General features: G+C 47.0%; 1 protein-coding gene and 2 long non-coding RNA genes across 3 annotated transcripts; 2 read left to right on the top strand and 1 right to left on the bottom strand.

Moving 5' to 3' along the window:
- Positions 1 to 2,926: 2,926 nt before the first annotated feature.
- LOC135366768 (ubiquitin-like FUBI-ribosomal protein eS30 fusion protein) lies at positions 2,927 to 8,653 on the bottom strand. Its single transcript, XM_064599659.1, has 5 exons — positions 8,558 to 8,653; positions 8,244 to 8,321; positions 7,629 to 7,770; positions 6,141 to 6,196; positions 2,927 to 3,104 (listed from the first exon to the last, which is right to left on the bottom strand). Exons 2-5 carry the CDS (start codon positions 8,316 to 8,318, stop codon positions 2,973 to 2,975), a joined length of 405 nt encoding a protein of 134 aa, XP_064455729.1. The 5' UTR covers positions 8,319 to 8,321; positions 8,558 to 8,653; the 3' UTR covers positions 2,927 to 2,972.
- Positions 8,654 to 9,964: 1,311 nt separating this feature from the next.
- On the top strand, positions 9,965 to 12,955 carry LOC135366092 (uncharacterized). The gene is made up of 2 exons (XR_010414092.1): positions 9,965 to 10,147; positions 11,720 to 12,955. It is a non-coding gene; the product is annotated as an uncharacterized LOC135366092 (long non-coding RNA).
- Positions 12,956 to 14,354: 1,399 nt separating this feature from the next.
- Positions 14,355 to 15,478, top strand: LOC135366091 (uncharacterized). The gene is made up of 2 exons (XR_010414091.1): positions 14,355 to 14,739; positions 14,943 to 15,478. It is a non-coding gene; the product is annotated as an uncharacterized LOC135366091 (long non-coding RNA).
- The last annotated feature ends 3,354 nt before the right edge of the window (positions 15,479 to 18,832 follow it).

Here is an 18,832-nt window from a genome sequence, read left to right as displayed (position 1 = left end):
GTGTGGTTTATTCGTGTTTTGTCTCGTGTCTTCCCTGAAGGGAAATGTTACCTTATTCGAATCGACACCAGCTTGCTTGCATTCCATGTTCCACGCGTTCGTTTTGCAGAAATTCGAGGGCGTACCTATGACTTTGTGTGGCAAAGTCTTTTGACAGATCCTGAGAAGGTCAACTCGCATGCAGTGCCGCTAAACTTTTCCATCGTACCCTATCTCGTCTGGCTTAGGCAGACGGCCCTGTGCAAGTCCTAACGGCATGTGAGCCTGTATTTTTTATCAGTGCTACGGGGAGCCAGATGTAGGGCCACCGCGCGAAACACCACCAGTGTTCCCATCTTGTCCTTTCTGCAGGAGGTACCTTGTGCATGTCTAAGTCTCGGGCAGTACTTTTGTAGTATATAGCTGCTGCTAGAGCTCAGGCTTCTGACGTGACCATGTGGGAATGCTCTCGAACTGTAAAGAATCACCGAGAGCATCTTTCAATACAATGGCGCGGCTCATGCCTGTGTAACCTTCTGGAGCAGTAGCTAGAACGGTGCCTCCAGGCAGTTTACACGCACTTCATTAGTCGCCTCGCTGGCACCTACAAAAAATCATCACATCCATACATCAAGAGCAAGACATCCAGTTACAATGCTTTCGCCGCAGCTAACATGTGTCAGATCTGGATGGATACCGACGCACAAGGTTTTCCACGTGCACCCCTCCTTGTATTGCTTGTGCTCTCTCTTTTATGCGTGCTTACACTATCACCACACCAGCAATGTACAGGTGAGTTGTAGTAACACGTACCTAGTGCATACTAGGGTATGCTGGGTGACTCACACTAACCAGTAGTATTATAACTGGTGTATTAAAGGTGCACTAAAGAATGAAAGATGTCTATACCTTGACAGCAATACAAAAGGAATGCGGTTCACCCGCTGCGACGACAGGAAGAGACACTGACGGTGTCATCTGCTAAGTGTCGTCTGTTGCTAAAGCACGAAGAAGCCACAGTTTACCTCTTCTCTCTTTCTCAAGAGGCACCGGTCAACACCACCTGGAGACAAGGCCTGATCGCTTGAGTGACGTCACGTTTGGTCACGTGACATTGGAAAATCCATTACCGCACCGGAGTAGGAGGGGGTGCCGTGAGTTGTTGCGGTAAAAACACACCCTGCTGCCTCATTCTTCTTCTTCATTAAGGGGTAGGGAATGTTGGCCATCCTGGGGGAGGCCTGCTTCGGCCCGCAGTAAGACGCCTGTGACGCATCCCCATGTCACGTGGCTCCAATGCGCTCAAAAGCTGCGCGGGACAGCGTGACATCATGTGTTCGAGCCTCATTAAGAGTCCGCCAATCACGACTTTGCTTTCAGCGGCCGTAGCTATAGAAACGAGCCGCCATCTACCGTGCAGGTAGCCACAGAAAGTGTGCGTTTCAGTCTTCTGCGGCAATTGGTTGACATCCTGGCTGGCTGCTGCGATTGGCGGACTTCAGGTGGCGTTGCACTGGTGCGTCCTTTCAGACGCTTTCAGACATATGTCGGCACAGTTCCCTTAGAAGTCGGCCCAGGACGCACATTCCCCCAGGGCGTCAGTCGTGACGTTGCCCACCTACGTGAGGCCGACAACGGCAAGCCCTTCTACCACCCACCACCACTTTCGGACAGATGCCGGCGCAGTTCCCTTAGAAGTCGGCCCAGGACGCACATTCCCCCGGGGTGTCGGTCGTGACGTTGCCCACCTATGTGAGGCCGACAACGGCGAACCACCACCACCACCCGTCCTGCTGTTCCCCAAAAACGATTTGCTCAATCATTCCGGAAAATCGTGTGCGGGACCAATGGAGGCGGTTCACACCTCTTGAGGAGAAAGAGAGAGAAAGAATGCGGAAATTGTGGCATGCTTACCACCGGCCGCTGCACGTCACATCAAGATATCATGTGATTGGGAAAGAGTGCATCGTTGGCAAAACAAACTCACTTTGGCGTTGACGACCTGTAACTTCGTTGTTTTCGCGTTTCGTAAGATGAGGTCAGGGTAGTGCCTGCCGCACACATGAAGTTTTCCTTCGTATCTCCTTCGCGCAATGGCATCCACCATCGGATAAATATGCAGTAGACTCCCTCAATATGCATGCAACTATGCACCAAAGATCTTCGAAATATGCAGCCAAAAAAATGTGTGCAATGTTTTTCATCGTTTTTCGTATGAAGGCAATGCATCTTAATATTTGACAAACTTTGAGCATTGTATTAGCAATCACAAGGTAAAATACGGCAGCCTTCGTTCAGGAGCATACAACAAAGGCTGCTTGCACCAGATATATATATCATGCACGTGAAGTCTTTGGATTCGCCACTGCACCACAGTGCAGACTGAAATGTTCCGCCAGTCTTCCTAACTGTGAAGAAAGTGGAGAAAGCAAAGTATGGCTCACAGGCCCCTACACATGCAGCAAGTTCACTCAGACAGCATGCAAAGGCTAAAGCCCTGAGCGCTGCTGTAAGAAAAAATCTGATTTGTGGACAATACTTTGAGCACTAGAGCAGCCAGGGGGGGGGTGGGGGCTGAACACCACATCTCACCGAAACATCAAAGATATTCTATTCCGACCAAAATTCTTGTGGAAGAGGACCCGAAACCTTCCCCAAAGTCAGCAAAACCTTCATTGAAAAGAAGAAAGCTCTGGCCATCTGGAAATTAAGCAATATTCATGCATCTTCATGTGGAATATCCCATAACCCTGCAAAATACGCAATTATATGCACAACAGAACCCTTCTAGTCAGTCCCAAACCACAACCTAAAGTATTTTTGCATTGTCCAGATACGAAACCATATAGAGAAAAAAAAGAACAGGCATTTCCAAGAAATTTTTAAATTATAACAATTATAAAAACTACAACAAATGTGTGAGCAAAGGGGAAAAGTGAGCACCACGTCCAGGAACGCACCATACAAATTTTATTTGTCACAGGCCCATCTCTCTAAGAAGTTTGGTTTGCATTGGGTCCCCTCCTGCGGCCAAAGGTGGCAACAGCATTCACAAACCGCCTGTTGTACTGCATGCGCCTCTTGGCACGGCCAGTCTTCTTCTTGCGTTTCTCCTGTTTCTCCACCTGAAGCACAAAACCGTGAAATGAACACGACTGAATTCAAAGCAAGATATCTAAACGCCTTTCAGCCGAAGCAAATGCGTGTATCTCAAACTATGAAAGCAACATGTGGGAAGCCCAAGTGCTTCGGAGATTGTCTGCACCAGCAACTGCCACTGTGACAAAACCTGAAAGACGTCATTTGCTTGTTTGATGATGATGCCATTGCACCGCGTAGTCGGCACAGTACACGCGATCCCTACTGTACTAAAGTCGAAACACCGTGTTTATGTCGAGTCACTGACTCAGAACGTCGCTGAACTTCGCGTGAATGGCATTGAAATTCGACTGTGGGGGAAAACGAGTCAGAAAGACTCAAAGTATATTGCTAGCACACCATTTGTGGTAGGTCTGCATCCTGAGCTCTGTCATTGAAGGCCGGAGACGTCTGAAATAGCAAACGCCAATAATGCTGTTAACTCTCTGGCGTGGTTCTCCCGGACGAGATGTACCAGGTTTGTTGCGCGCTATTCCGAGTTGTGTTGAGAGGGAACCTTCCATTTTGCGTACGGATCTAGGCCATAGCCTAGGCTATGTAACTACAAAATATGAAGGAAATCGGAGGTGGGGTTTTTGAGAAACGAGAGTCCAATTTTTGAGAGCATAGCTGTACTCGACACAGTCTCACCAAAAGCGGGCAAGGTACAGACATGCAAATCTGATATCAATTTAAAGAGCACACTTCGAGCTACACGCCAGTACTTCATATATCTCGGTGTTGTGCATAGGAGGACTACAGCGTAAAGACAAATACGACCAAAATGTTAACTTTGTGGCAACTTTGGCGATTGTTAATTGAAGATCCAAACAGAATTGACCCGTTCTGTTTACACAGGCTGGAAGCCATTGTACCTGACATATTGCGCAAAAAGAATCTATAGTTTGGGACCGTCCGCTGGCGAGGAATAAAATGTCAAAGTCGCTCCGCCGCTCAGAAAGCTTTGCCGACGAATTTCTTTCGGATTTTTTTTCTGGCGGACCCCAACACAATGAACAAAAATATTTATTGCTCCTGTGTGCATGCATGTTGCGGTACAATATATATTTTTTCAACGGAAATCTGTGATGGTGTCCGGACCACCCTGCCTGAGTTGAGATGGAATCATCCAACTGGGTAGAAATTTCAAGTAATAACGCCCACTATGAAATGAACGAAGCCGTTAACGTAATTTAAAATACTTGTAGTAAGCATTTCAGTGGCCCTTTAATATGCATTCAGCTGAAGTTGCACTGATGGGATGTGAATGATGCGATATAGAGTGGGAGCAAGAGAGTTGCCCTCCAGCTGAATTCGGTTGCAATTTCCGTTACTGACCTTTGACTTTTGTGGAAACGTGAATTTTTTTAATCCTGCGGAACTATAGTCAGTGACAACTTAAGTCGTACAATTCGGACAGCTCACTCATCCGTGGAAGACTCCTGCGATTGGCTACCAACCTTTGCACGACGCCCCCGCTCACTCTCTCCCTCTTACTTTTTTTTTCCAAATCCGTGTACCCTGAACTTGGAGGAAGGGTAGCCTTATACCGCTGTCACACGGCACTATCAATGCGGATTGAATCCGATCCGCATAGACTTTCTCGAGAGAGTTTGGTGCGAGTTGCTACATGGTCCCACTGATGCGCATTGAAAGGTTGGCTTGTCGACAGGCGGCACTAACAGCCTCAAGGCAGCGCGCTGGGATTGACAGATATGTTCCTAAAAAGTCGAGAATAATCGCATCTGGTTTGCGCTGTTTACGAAGCCTTTACGGGGGCGTGGTGTCGAGAGTGGTTGAGATTAACCAAATTGGAAAACGCTGTCGCCTGTCACACCTAGACTAAAACCATCACCGTGAAATTCCATGGGCTTGTAGGGGAACGTATACTAATTAATGTATGTTTTTGTTGACTACTACAAATTTGCTGAGTTCGAGGATGCCAATGGCAGTCTTCAAGTTGCTGTCTAGAGCATCTCAATCCCATTTTAACGAACAGGATCGGGTCAAGCAGGATCCGAGTTTGATCCCGCTTGAACGTGTCCGTGCAGCTCTGGATCCACATTAAGTTCGATGAGCATTGGCTCGATGGGGATCAAAAGTGCCCATGTGACAGGAGTATTAGGTTTTTTGAAAACACAGTATTTTGAGAGTTTTTCACGTTTTAGTATTTGAAACTAGTCTCTCAAACAGAACGAAAAGCTGCCTAGCAAAAAATGCTGCATTAAAAAAAAGCAAACAGCAAAAAATGCTTATATGTTATGCAAACAATGTCTGTATCAGGATCACTTTGCCACGTGAGCACCTACAAATCTCGACATTTTTTTGCATAGTCACAAAACAGCTTTCACTTGTGTCCCATCTTACCATCTTATGTTGCAACAACTAGCTGCCCTTTCAACAAGACAATTTGTATGTCACATACATTCCCTTATATCCCCTTATCTACTCTGAGGAGGAAGAGAAGCACGGTCAACAGGAAATGCAAACTCTGGGCGCTGGACATTTTCCGAACAGACCTGAGAAATGCCCCAAATGACATCAAAATGCACTCGTGTTATGTCAAGTCGCTAAACAGGATATCCTACTTGGTGACTCAGTTCGGTGTCAGGGAACCTCTAGGAAAGGGATGGAGTCCAGCCACATTATACGTATACTTTGCGCACTGGTAAGTGAAATCTGGATGCACAAAGGTTTAAGAGAACCACACTTGCTCGTTGCAGGGGCTGGCAACCTGACAACTGGTAACGTCGACATCAGAAACAAACCCCGTCAAACAGTCACCAGGGCATGGTAACTCTTCCCCTGTTCTGGGTTACTGGAGCATCCCAAATAAATTCAAATCGCTCAATTTTTATCAGCACATGTTTTCCACACAGATCTGAAAAACCCAGACCCTGCTTATGCATCATGGCGTGTACTAGCAAGGTTTGAAACAACAGGGAAGAGGAAGAATAAAGGTCCGCAAAAGGTCTTCACAACTACTGGGCTCTTTACACATCTAACTGTGGAAAACTGCATACCTTCGGTGTCTGGCCCTTCACTTTGCCAGCACGAGCCAGTGAGCCGTGGACCTTACCTGAAAAGAGATGCCGGGTAACAATGTGACAAAGCCACATCAAATGAAACCGCATTACTATGTCAGTGCTTAGCAAAGTTTCCGTTTCGACTCTGCATCTGAAAGCAATGTATGCTACAATGCACAATTAGTATCACAGATCTTTGGCAACAAGAGGTGTGGAGCTAACGCAGGACTACAGTCACACACGTTCGCTGTCAGAGTTTTGCGGGTTTACACCCGAAGTGACGACACAAATCGCGAGAACTGGTTTCACCGCGTTTAGCTCCTACAGGGCAGAAGGCCCTCCATATGCCCCCCAAATTGCCTGAAAACAGAATGCGAAAATGAAGGTAGGGCAAATGGTACGCAGACAGTGTGTGCCAAAGCTCTCCACTAATGGGATCAGGAAATTACTCGGAGGGGGTCAATACCCTGGAAAAATTTTAGTTCTCCGGGTGCCACGTGTTTAATCAGGTGTTGGAATAAAGACAAAATCCCGGCCACAATGGGGGGGCCAATTCAGAGAAAGCTTCAAAGCTGTAGTATCTCTGGAGCTCGCAAACGAAACCGCCACAAAACTGCAAAGACATACTCTACGTAGCGAAAGTGACACTAGCAGCGTGATGTACCAGCCATACACTGCCCTGCTCGCGTACGTTTTGTGCGTGTGTGTCCGTGGAGTGTCAGCAAGTTACCACAACATCGGCAGCTTTCAGTCACATGTCATGATTGGGGGAACCACAGATCATAATGGAAACGCCTTTTCGGGAACACTCATGAAGTAGCGCAAGTACCGCTGGAAGTCACCACCAGGTGACATCACAGGGTGAGTGCAGAAAAACGTGACCCGCATTTTTACACGTTACTCGTCGTCTACTTACCCGAGGAACTTCCGGTGACTCATTTATACGAGCGAAAGCTACAAAAAAATCCTGAAAGCCGTACTCAGCGTAAAAAAATAAACAGAGCGCGGAAACATCGGCTTCCATGCATTAGAATAGGGCGGTCATGACAGTGCAGGAGAGTTATGTGCAGGCACCGCTAGGGGTACTACCGATGAGCATCCATGTGGGACATCGTTTCGATTTCTGCACTGATAGCTCACCTAGCGGTACTTGAACACAACTCTCTTGTGTCTGCCATGTTGCCCGATTCTGATGCACGGAGGCCGAACTTTTCGTTGCTCTGTCTATTTTCTAAGCCGAGTATGGCTTCGATTTTTCTGCAGATTTCGCACGCATAAATGCGCCATCGTACGACACAAGTTCGTTAGTTAGGTAGACAACAAGCTATGAGCCTAAATGCGGGTCATGTTCTTCTGCACACACCCTGTACATAATCATGGGAACATATAGGAATTGCTCTATCAGACTCAATACTGTGGTTACAATATTTGGAACAATTCTCGTCTCTATAGTCAGTTATCCACACAAACAATGAATATGCATACCTCCGAGCAGAGGAACAACGGCCTCGACATGAGCACCATCCTCAAGGCAGGAGGACAGAGAAACGTCATCACTCAGGGGCTTGCCAGAGTTGTAGAGGACCTGATCAACAGGTGCAATGCCTTCGGCCTGCTCAAGAACTTCCTGCAAAACAACAAATGAACCAAACTGCATGAGAAATACAGTCTGGGAAATGTGGTATTGACATTCGCACCACAAGTGAGTAATGATAACATTACACCTATGAACTCTCCCCACAGCGATTTGCAATTTAAAATAGCATAACTATCGCCTTGTGAAAGACACGAAGTGCGAGATCAATCGCGTGTTACGTATTTAATCAGCACACAGAGAGGCCTTCACCGTACCTACGCTGAATGACATAACGGAATGTAAGTAGCATCCTGACATCATTAGTAACATGTCATGAAATTTTGCATCACACTTAGAAACGAATGCGAGAACTCAAGCGCCGCGTATTACTGACACTACGGAAACACACTAATCCTGCGAACGTAGAAAAGTCGTGCCATGACAACTGTAAATTCTGAAAGGCTAATTATGTGCAAAAATAAAGCGATGTATTGGAAAGACGTAAGTAATGTTTCGTTACCCACCTTGAGGAAGGCGACATTCTCGTCGCCTGTAACTTCTACGGTGTGAACTTCTTGACAGTGAATGAACAGCTGCATCTTCTAAACGGAAAGCAACAAAGTGAAATATTTAGCGGGGATACTACAAGTGCGTGAAGCATGAATGCCATGCCGCAGATAGGCCTAGCGATGTAGCAATCGACAGCAGATTCACCATTTTTTAAGCATTTTAATCTAATAAAACACAATATACTGCTCCGTGTCGCCAACTAGCTTAACGGAAATGTCGCTCCGTGAAAGTTATGAACGCAGTAACTTTCTATATGTAAAGAATTTACCTTGCAAACGTGTACACACGTCCAGCAACCCACGAACCAAATAACAAAAAGAATTTGCGATACTGATGTCGCTGGCGCCTTTATGCAACCGCTGCACTGTAGGTACGTGATCACCACACACAGAAATAGATCAACCAAAATTATAAGTAGCTAATATCATTTTTGATTTGAAATTGAGAGCCAGATAAATAATTTGTATTATGACTTTCACTGATATGTATAATTTATGGTCAGCTTTCTCAAGAGCGTGACGTCACTGGTTTTGAATGCAAAAGTTTGCCGCGAACGCGTCGCCTGGGGCGAAAAGCATTGGGTAAAACCACTTGTTGTAACTGGAACTACCAGCAACTACCTTGCATACATGAAAGCATGCATTTGAGAGAGACGTTTACCGAGACGACAGGGACAACCCTCATAAGTTTGCCGTGGAGGCCGTGGGAGAGAGAGGCCGTGACTAAAACCACGACCAACTGTCGGTACTCATGGTAAAAGCTCTAAAATACGAAAAAAGGGACGGACAAAGAGCAGACAGACGTAGCTCACTTTCAACAATGCGTATGTTAGCGCTTTTATCGTGAGTTCGAACCAACATACCCAAAAAAATTGCAACTGTTGGTCGTGGTCCTGAAGGCACCTTTGCCGTGTTTTGCCTATGTTGGCTATTGCAGCTTTTTCCTGAATTTTGTTTAAAATCTTATTCTTGTCGCAGTCCAACTCCTGTGCATGCTTTCGACTACCTGTATCACCTTAGGAGGCGTCATATGGTGGTGGTGCGACTGCAGGCCTGCATTAGTTGACCATGCCAGTGGTTTATCCAAACCCCCCTACCCACTACGGGTGGGCTTCATGGCCAACTACAGCAGCAGTCTCACCACCGCCATGGGCTAGGGGGCACGCTGGACACCACTCTTTTCTTCCGTCGACGAATATTGGTATTCCCCTTCAAGTCTGAAGCTTCGAAGTTGCTGCAGACGATGAGATCACTTTTACCCACTGATGGCTCACCTTTGAGTCTACAGGAACTTCGCGGAACGAAGCACCATTTATGTGGGCAAGTTTTCGCTTGTCCCATCCTACATTTGGCAATACAAGCACATTTTCTTTTTCTGATTTTCTTTTTTTTTTACTGGACATGGTCACGCAGCGGACAGCGCTGGTCGCGTAGAGGACCTAGAACGATATGGTTACGGTGCCTAGAGCACTGTAAAAACAAACTTGTTTTGCTATTGCTCTAACGGTGCCTGAAGATTAGCCAAGGGATTAGCTCCCTCTGTGAGATATTCAGGTGCCCTATAGAGTGTCAGCTGTCAGAGCCGCGAGTAGCAAACTTGAGCGAATGGGAGAGAGCAACGGGAAAGGGCAACAAAAAATAACTTACATGATAGGCATCTATCAAGTCGAGTCAATTGTGCCGTGGGTCTTGACGCTACAGGCTAACATCGAAAGCAATGGATTCCACGAGACTTGAAAAGAAGCTATGCCGTCCTCTTAGAACTGGCGGTGGACATGGGACACGTCACGGACGGGCGGCAAACGAAGGCAGCGCTCGTCGAATATCCAGGGAGTCCCCGTCGTCAGCCTTAAAAAATGGTAAGGGACCGACAGTTGAGGATGAATCATTTAAGCACCAGGTTTGGGACGGCTGGCTGGAGCTTTTCGACACACTCGAGCAGGTTAGCACCAAGAATTTTCCCAGCACCCCTAAGAGCCCCCAAAAATACCAGTCAAAACCGCCTGAAAAGTCGATAGGTAGTACAGCAGTACTACCTATCACGCCCTCTCCGGAATTTCAACGCCCCCGATATGAAAATCCTGCGTAAACCCCTGGCTGGCAAAGGTTCGTGGTCTAGAGTAAGGCGTAAGGTGATTTTTAAAAACTCGACACATGGGCCGAACATCACAATTTTTCTATATGTGACCACCTTTGAAAATGATGCGCATGAGGTGTGGATAGCTGCCACTTAAGTATTTAACTTTAACCTCGGTTTCGACGACTACGATTGATATGAGCATGCTTCGATTATATGGCCTTTGCAGACTTTCTCGAGTACATTACGCGGAGCTGTCCTTTGCAATTTCATTCAAATGGCCAGACTTTCGAACAATCCGATCTTCTGATAAGATAGACTAATCGTTGTTGGGCGATTCTCGTTAAGATGCCCGTGCAGGTCAGACGCTGTTTGTTCCTTGCTTGCTCTCCCTAATGTGGCGAAAGTTCACGCGCGGAATTAACATGACTTCCGAAGGCTACGTCCTTCTTGGTGTAAGCGATAAGCGTGTTTATAAACGCAAGACGTCGGAATTTTGCTGATATGGATTGATAGTGTCTGCATACTGCTCTTTACTGATATTGTCCCCATGAACAATGACGATCCCCGGTGTAACGCCCACCATATAGATTCGACCTGCTCTGATCCTGTCGGATACTTGCTCTTTCTGCATGCTTTCATTGCTTCTATAACGGCGACCCCATTTCCATTTACATATATAGGTATACTTATACTCGATGATATTGTATAGGAACTTTTATATAGTTATTACGCTTAATATAGGTGGACTTATTCCCATAGTGCAAGATGTGAATAGAAAAAATGAGCACCTTTGCCAACCATCGTGCCTTTGCAAACGGCGGTGGTGGTGGTGGTGATGGTGAAAGGGCTTGCCGTTGTCGGCCTCACGTATGTGGGCAACGTCACGACTGACGCCCTGGGGATATGTGCGTCCTGGGCCGACTTCTAGGGGAACTGTGCCGATATATGTCTGAAAGCGTCTGAGGAAAGCCCAGGAAAAAACCCAGACAGCACAGCCGGCACCGGGATTCGAACCCGGGTACCTCCCAGTCTCGACGTGACATGGCTAGCACGGCACTTCTTACGTCCGCTTCAGCGCGTTCAAAATTCAAATTTCCGTTGTCCAATCATGATGTAGATCTCGCGGGCCGATGAGTAGCGCCCCTAGCGGATCATGAGGACGGGCTCCTCATAGGGGCTGCCGATTATGACACCGTTAGAATCCAGTATAGGTCGTGGTCCGTACGTAACATCGTCATAGTCCGATTTTACGGTAACGACTGTGTGAAACCCGTACCAATTGTTGTGGATGCGTTAGAAGCATTCTCGCAAGCAGGAAGGAATGGTTATCATAATGTTTTCCTCATTTCAGCTCCAAGCTTGTGTTCAGTGCTCCGCACACAATCGCGGCAACCTTCAACCAGTGCTTCAACACAGACCATTCCGAATGCACGGTCGGCTCCCGTCCCATGCAGGATTCCTGTGAGAAAGGTGGACTTCAACGCCACTTTTTCTGTAAGGAGGCAACAACGAGCGCTGGTTACCTTCGTGTCCCGCATTCCGCGTGCGGCTGTTGCGAACAAAGTGCCTGCGAAGTCGATACAGCCCAGGTCTCTGAATCTTGAGCACAAAGACGAACCATCGAATTTCGTCTCCACTTTGAGGAAAAGAAATCGTGTAGTACTCGGCAAAGTGCGTTCCAACCGAAGATTCGATCTGCTCATAAGCTACCGTGGAATTCAGCTCTGACTCATGCATGCTTCATAGAGGATTTTTAATTGGAACGTTTCATTTGGTTGATTTTATGACAAAGCATTGCGAACATCGCATACAGCCCTTTTTTTATATATGTTGATGAATGCTGATGCAGCTTTTACTCTTTTACTCTTTTATCTATGTTTGTGCCACATAGTCCATCTGCGGCAGAGCTCTTTTCTGACCAAGTACTATAATATTCCACGTTGCTTGGCAATCGGCAATTGTTAGAGAGCCTAAGTATTCCGAACATGTCGTTGTGTTTGATACCCTCCATGTTTTAATTTCATGTGAATAGCTGTCTCGCGGACATACTTAGATTTTTTTCTCTCTCAATCTCTTCGTTTTAAGCCACTGTAGATAGTTTTTATATGGTTTTTAATTCAGTTTTTCATTTCTTGTAACCTTTTTTTTTTTTTCTTCCCTCTGGCTTGTTCCCTTTAATGCCTGTCGCGTGGCACCTACGGTGCTTTTAAAGTAATGCGATATTTGGATGTGTAACAGTGACTAATGTTCGGACGTAGTGCATGCCATCAAGAAGTTTACTTGGTCTGATTTTTTCCTCACTGGTGCTCGTAAGCTGAAAGTTGCGTGACACTAAATGGCCTTGCAGGTTGCGAGTGTTTTGCACATTTGGTGGTGCATGTTCAACCATGTAACTTGAGCTGCCCGTACTTCTCTCGAGTTTCACATGAAGTGGAAAGCCAAGTTGAGTTCGTACTAAACGAGCATCTTTGGGATAAAAATTGGCTTGTCATGTTAGATTCTGATCGAGATACACGTTTGACTGTGCTTCTAGACATGCTGAAAACTTTCTTGGACTCTTCCGTGAGAATAAAAATAAAACAAACTACGTGCGTGGTGTTTATTTCTACGCTTTACAGATTTTTATAAAAGCTACGCGAACAGCATAGATGCCGGTTTTGCAGTTGAGATCCTCTCGAGGAAAGTATGCGACTACAAGATGTTTAGAGTTTCAAGATGTTTCTGAGTTTGAGGGAGTGTCTTTCTTTGTTTCAATGAGCTGAAAACTCCCTATAAGGGAGTAGTAAGGGGGATTGGAGTCCCTATAAGGGAGTTTTCAGCTATCAGGCTATCAGCCCCGGCCGATAGCCTGATAAAGCTGGTAGACCCACCAGCATGCTTTGCGCGGCGGCGTTACGTAATCCATGACGTAGGGACTCAGCTCGTCTACATTTTGCTGTGGTGGGCAAGAAGCGGGAAAAATGCATCGGCTGATAAAGCTGATAATACCCACCAGCATGCTTTGCGTGGCGGCGTTACGTAATCAATGAGGCCTGGGAGTCGTGCCTCTGTCAAGTCGTCTGAACTTTTTGTCCCTCCTGTCATTCACGAAAGCAATAAATACACTATTATTATTCCTATTATTATTATTATGACATAAGGACTCAGCTCGTCTATATTTTGCTGTGGTGGGCAAGAAGCAGGATAAACGTCTCGGCTGATAGGCTGATAAAGCTGATAGTACCCACCAGCATGCGTTGCGCGGCGGCGTTACGTAATCAATGACGTAGGGACTCCGGTCGTCTATGTTCTGCTGTGGCGGAGAAGAAGCACGATAAACGCCTCGGCTGATAGGCTGATCAAGATGATAGTACCCACCAGCATGCTTTCCGCGGTGGCGTTACGTAATCAATGACGTAGGGGGGCAGATCGTCTATGGCCTGAGATCAAACGAAGCCTGCTCTGATGACGTCACACAACGTCGCTGCACGCGCTGCCCAGCAGGAACAGCAGCTTGAAAGCTGCTGCTTTCATGTCGAGGCTCCTATAAGCGTGTGGGCTTGCTGAGCTCAATATCGCGGGGTCGATCCCGGCCGAGGACGGTAGCAATGTGGGGCCGAAGGTAAACATTGCTTCCACCATCGTCTGTCCGAGATTTCCGGCGTACGTGCAGCATGTGGCAACACGAACAGGCTGACTCACCTTACGTGTAAATCTACTCCCAATTTGAATTTTTTGGGGCTCCTAGGAAACCTCAACTCAGATGTTCATTTGTCTGCGTTGTTTAGGTTTCCTTCAAACTGAAGCGCCACCACGAACACAACGCAGGGACCACCACTGTAGGAAGCGTTGTCTCCGTGTCTTGGGTTAAAGGTACAGCGCTTCTCTCTTTTTGCCAGAAATTTGCATACACTTCGGTGGTGCTTGATAGCGACGTACGTACCAACACCGCCCTCCAGATGGATTAGATTCCCCCAAGTCCACCACGCGGACGGTGAAGTGGCAGACATTGAAGACGAAGAAGAATAGAATATCCGAGGTAAACCCATCTCTATCAGTCGCTGTACGCTCGTTCGCTAGATGCTCCTGGGAGTTCTACTTGGAGTACCTCTTGTATTGCTCCTGAGCATTCCAACAAACGCCCTCCGTACTGGACACAATGCTCTCCTATGGTGTCCTCCTGGAGCTCTTCGTCCCGTTTGGTACACTCTTGGCGTCATCTGTGTTGCCTCTCATCCTCAGAAAGATGGCAACTCTTAAAGGGTACACTCTGTACCTCACAAGTGCGATAGACAAAAGCATAAGTGTCACCGCTGGTATGGCCCTCGCCCATTGGTTTCTGCGCATGATGCCTTTCACGAGAGCAGTGAGTGCGCTCATCAACCTCTCGCCGTACGTACCAGCAAGGCACATAGAGTGTTTCATGACCTATTTTGGTTTTATGTCGTTCGAACTTTTGGAATATTATTTCGCAACGTTTCGCAACAGAGCACATCCAGCTTTTAACGTCTTCTTCGTGCCGAACAATGGCGCTTTGTACATCTCAAGACCCATGGCCAATATGGAATTTATGCAATTGGGCTACGTGTCGGCAGGCTTTGCTGCGATGGAGGGTTTCAACGTCGGCGCCTTCCCAAACGGCAAATCCGGTCGCTATACGTCCGCAATCGTTCACCAGATGCTCCTGGGAGTTCTGCTTGGTGTTTCATCTCTGAGGACGAATTTCAACGAACCACTGCTGGCGTTGTTCGCCTGCCTGTACGCTTGTTCGATGCCGCTCGGAATCTTATGGGCAGATACCGTGAAGTTCTGGGATGCGCACATCGAACTAGCAACGCAGAGAAGCTGGGCCATGGTACTATGTTGTGCATCTGGAGCCTTTGCGTCGGCGTTATTTCGATACATACTTCTTCCCGAAGTAACGGCGAAAAGGAAGAAGCGGATATATCTAATGGGAGCGGGTGTTTGGCTGTGGGTGATAGTGTCGTGGCCTTTCTTCGACATATAACGTTTCATGCTGCTTTGTATTCACGCTTCCATCATAGGAGTCAGCAACGCTTTCTTTGTTACCGCACCGAATATGTAACAGTAGGTCGGGCCGACTAGAATATAGATGCTGCTTGCGAATGTACAGCATTGTATTGTAGATTTCTGCTTCATTTGGTTCCACTATACAGCGCTTTTCACATATAAAGACATATAAAGTCAGAATTCGTCTGCTGTAGTAGGTGAAAACTGTGTGACATAGGTGAAAACTCCCCATAAGGGAGCTTTCAGTTATGACGCTATCAGCCTAGACCGATAGCCTGTTAAAGGTGATAGTACACACCAGCATGCTTTGCGCGGTGGCGTTACGTAATCAATGAGGCCTGGGAGTTGGTGCCTCTGTCAAGTCCTCTTGACTTTTTGTCCGTCCTCCAATTCACGAAAGTGATAAATTAACTATTACGTAGGGACTCAGCTCGTCTATACTTTGCTGTCGTGGGCAAGAAGCAGGATAAACGCCTCAGCTGATAGGCTCATAAAGCTGATAGTATCCACCAGCACGCTTTCTGCGGTGGCGCTACGTAGAGACTCAGGTTGTCTGTATTCTGCTGTGGTGGGCAAGAAGCACGATAAACGCCTCGGCTGATAGGCTGATAAAGCTGATAGTTCCCACCAGCATGCTTTCCGCGGTGGCGTTACGTAATCAATGACGTAGGGGCGCAGGTCGTCTATGGTCAAACGAAGCCTGCTCTGAGGACGTCACGCAACGTAGCTGCACGCGCTGCCCAGCAGGAACAGCAGCTTGAAAGCTGCTGCTTTCATGTCGAGGCTCCGATAACCGTGTGGGCTTCCTGAGCTCAAGATCGCGGGGTCGATCCCGGCCGATGACGGTAGCAATGTTGGGGAGATAAACATTGCTTCCAGCACTGTGTGTCGGAGATTTCCGGCGCACGTCAAAAGAACTCCAGGTGGTCGAAATTAGCCGCAGTCCTACCCTGTGACACATGTAGCATGTCTCCACACAAACAGGCTGACTCACCTTACGTGTAAATCTACTCCCAATTTGAATTTTTTGGGGCTCCTAGGAAACCTCAACTCAGATGTTCATTTGTCTGCGTTGTTTAGGTTTCCTTCAAACTGAAGCGCCACCACGAACAGAACGCAGGGACCACCATAGCACGAAGCGTTGTCTCTGTGTCTTGGGTCAAAGATACAGCGCTTAACTCTTTTTGCCAGAAATTTGCACACACTTCGGTGGTGCTTGATAGTGACGTACGTATCAACACCGCCCTCCAGATGGATTAGATTCCCGTAGTCCACCACGCGGACGGTGAAGTGGCAGACATTGAAGACGAAGAAGAATAGAATATCCGAGGTAAAGCCATCTCAATCAGTCGCTGTACGCTCGTTCGCTAGATGCTCCTGGGAGTTCTACTTGGAGTACCTCTTGTATTGCCCCTGAGCATTCCAACAAACGCCTCCGTACTGGATACAATGCTCTCCTATGGTGTCCTCCTGGAGCTCTTCGTCCCGTTTGGTACACTCTTGGCGTCATCTGTGTTGCCCCTCATCCTCAGAAAGATGGCAGTTTATAAAGGGTATACTCTGTACCTCACAAGTGCGATCGACAAAACCATAAGTGTCACCGCTGGTATGGCCCTCGCCCATTGGTTTCTGCGCATGATGCCTTTCACGAGAGCAGTGAGTGCGCTCATCAACCTCTCGCCGTACGTACCAGCAAGGCACATAGAGTGTTTCATGACCTATTTTGGTTATATGTCGTTCGAACTTTTGGAATATTATTTCGCAACGTTTCGCAACAGAGCACATCCAGCTTTTAACGTCTTCTTCGTCCCGAACAATGGCGCTTCGTACATCTCAAGACCCATGGCCAATATGGGATTTATGGAATTGGGCTACATATCGGCAGGTTTTGCTGCGATGGAGGGTTTCAACGTCGGCGCGTTCCCAAATGGCAAAGCCGGCCGCTATGCGTCCGCAATCGTTCACCAGATGCTCCTGGGAGTTCTGCTTGGTGTTTCATCTCTGAGGACGAATTTCAACGAACCACTGCTGGCGGTGTTCGCCTGCCTGTACGCTTGTTCGATGCCGCTCGGAATCTTATGGGCAGACATCGTGAAGTTCTGGGATGCGAACATCGAACTAGCAACGCAGAGAGGCTGGGCCATGGTACTATGTTGTGCATCTGGAGCCTTTGCGTCGGCGTTATTTCGATACATACTTCTTCCCGAAGTAACGGCGAAAAGGAAGAAGCGGATATATCTAATGGGAGCGGGTGTTTGGTTGTGGGTGATAGTGTCGTGGCCTTTCTTCGACATATAACGTTTCACGCTGCTTTGTATTAACGCTTCCATCATGGGTTAGCAACGCTTTCTTTGTTGCCGCACCGTATATGTAACAGTAGGTTGGGCCGACTAGAATATAGATGCTGCTTGCGAATGTATTGCATTGTGTTGTAGATTGCTGCTTCATTTGGTTCCACTACCGCGCTTTTCATTAGCCATTACACGTTTACGTCCAGTAAGATAAGAGGTCCATAACCAACACGAATTTACTGAATGTTCACCCAGTAAACTATTTACATCCAGGCAATATCTATGTGACATCTAATTCCGGATATTTGGATATCTGCTGGAGGTTCGTGAGGATCCAACTTACATCAATAGAGGACGTCCGTGAGATATGCATTTTAACCCTCCTTTGTCATCCCAAATATGTCCCCGCAAGGTATTTTAGTGGATATCTGGACACAGATTGGACGTCACAAATACTTCCGACTTAAAATTTAATATTAACTTGCGCTTACTTACTTTTAGTTTAATTCATATCTGAGATGACGACGCCACGCTGATATAAAAATAAACGCCTCGAACATTAACAACAGGAAAAAAATCCAGGAACTGTAGTGTGCCCCTCCAGCGTTCGGCCACACTCCTACACACTGTCCACTAAGGTGCTCTCACCTTAAGAAGACCTTCATTTCCCCTCCACCGCGTACGCATTTTTGAAGGGAGACCAGAGCATTCACAATAGATTTTTGGAAAAATCTTCCCGGAAACAACACCGCAAACGATGCTGCCCCACACATTCACAATAGTCTGTTGCTGGGGCACATTCGTTAAGTGTAATAAGTCTTGATACATTTGTAACGGTGAGAGGGTGCTTCTTTCCAATTAACCCGTGTCTCTGCAGAGTCAATGCATAACCAATAACGTTTCTCACATCCCTTCCTGCCAAATACTATGTTTTTAATTCAAACTATTGTCTATAATGTGATTAGGCGCTTAGTGGAGCTGTAAAACTGATCGAATTCCACTGTTGCTTCACGAGCGTTGCGCACGATTTTACTTGTTCCCCCATATCCAGTTAGCGTGCTTGCTTTCAGCACAACAAAACTTCACATGTATCCGTTTATCTCCAGGCGACGTCCTGGCGAAATTCCTGTGACGTTCAACTAATGCCCAAAATCTTGTGTACT

Source organism: Ornithodoros turicata, chromosome 8 (genome assembly GCF_037126465.1).
Source record: "Ornithodoros turicata isolate Travis chromosome 8, ASM3712646v1, whole genome shotgun sequence".
Taxonomy (NCBI): Eukaryota; Metazoa; Arthropoda; class Arachnida; order Ixodida; family Argasidae; genus Ornithodoros; species Ornithodoros turicata.
Note: the sequence above shows the minus strand (reverse complement) of the source record. Positions and strands in the feature narration are given on the sequence as shown.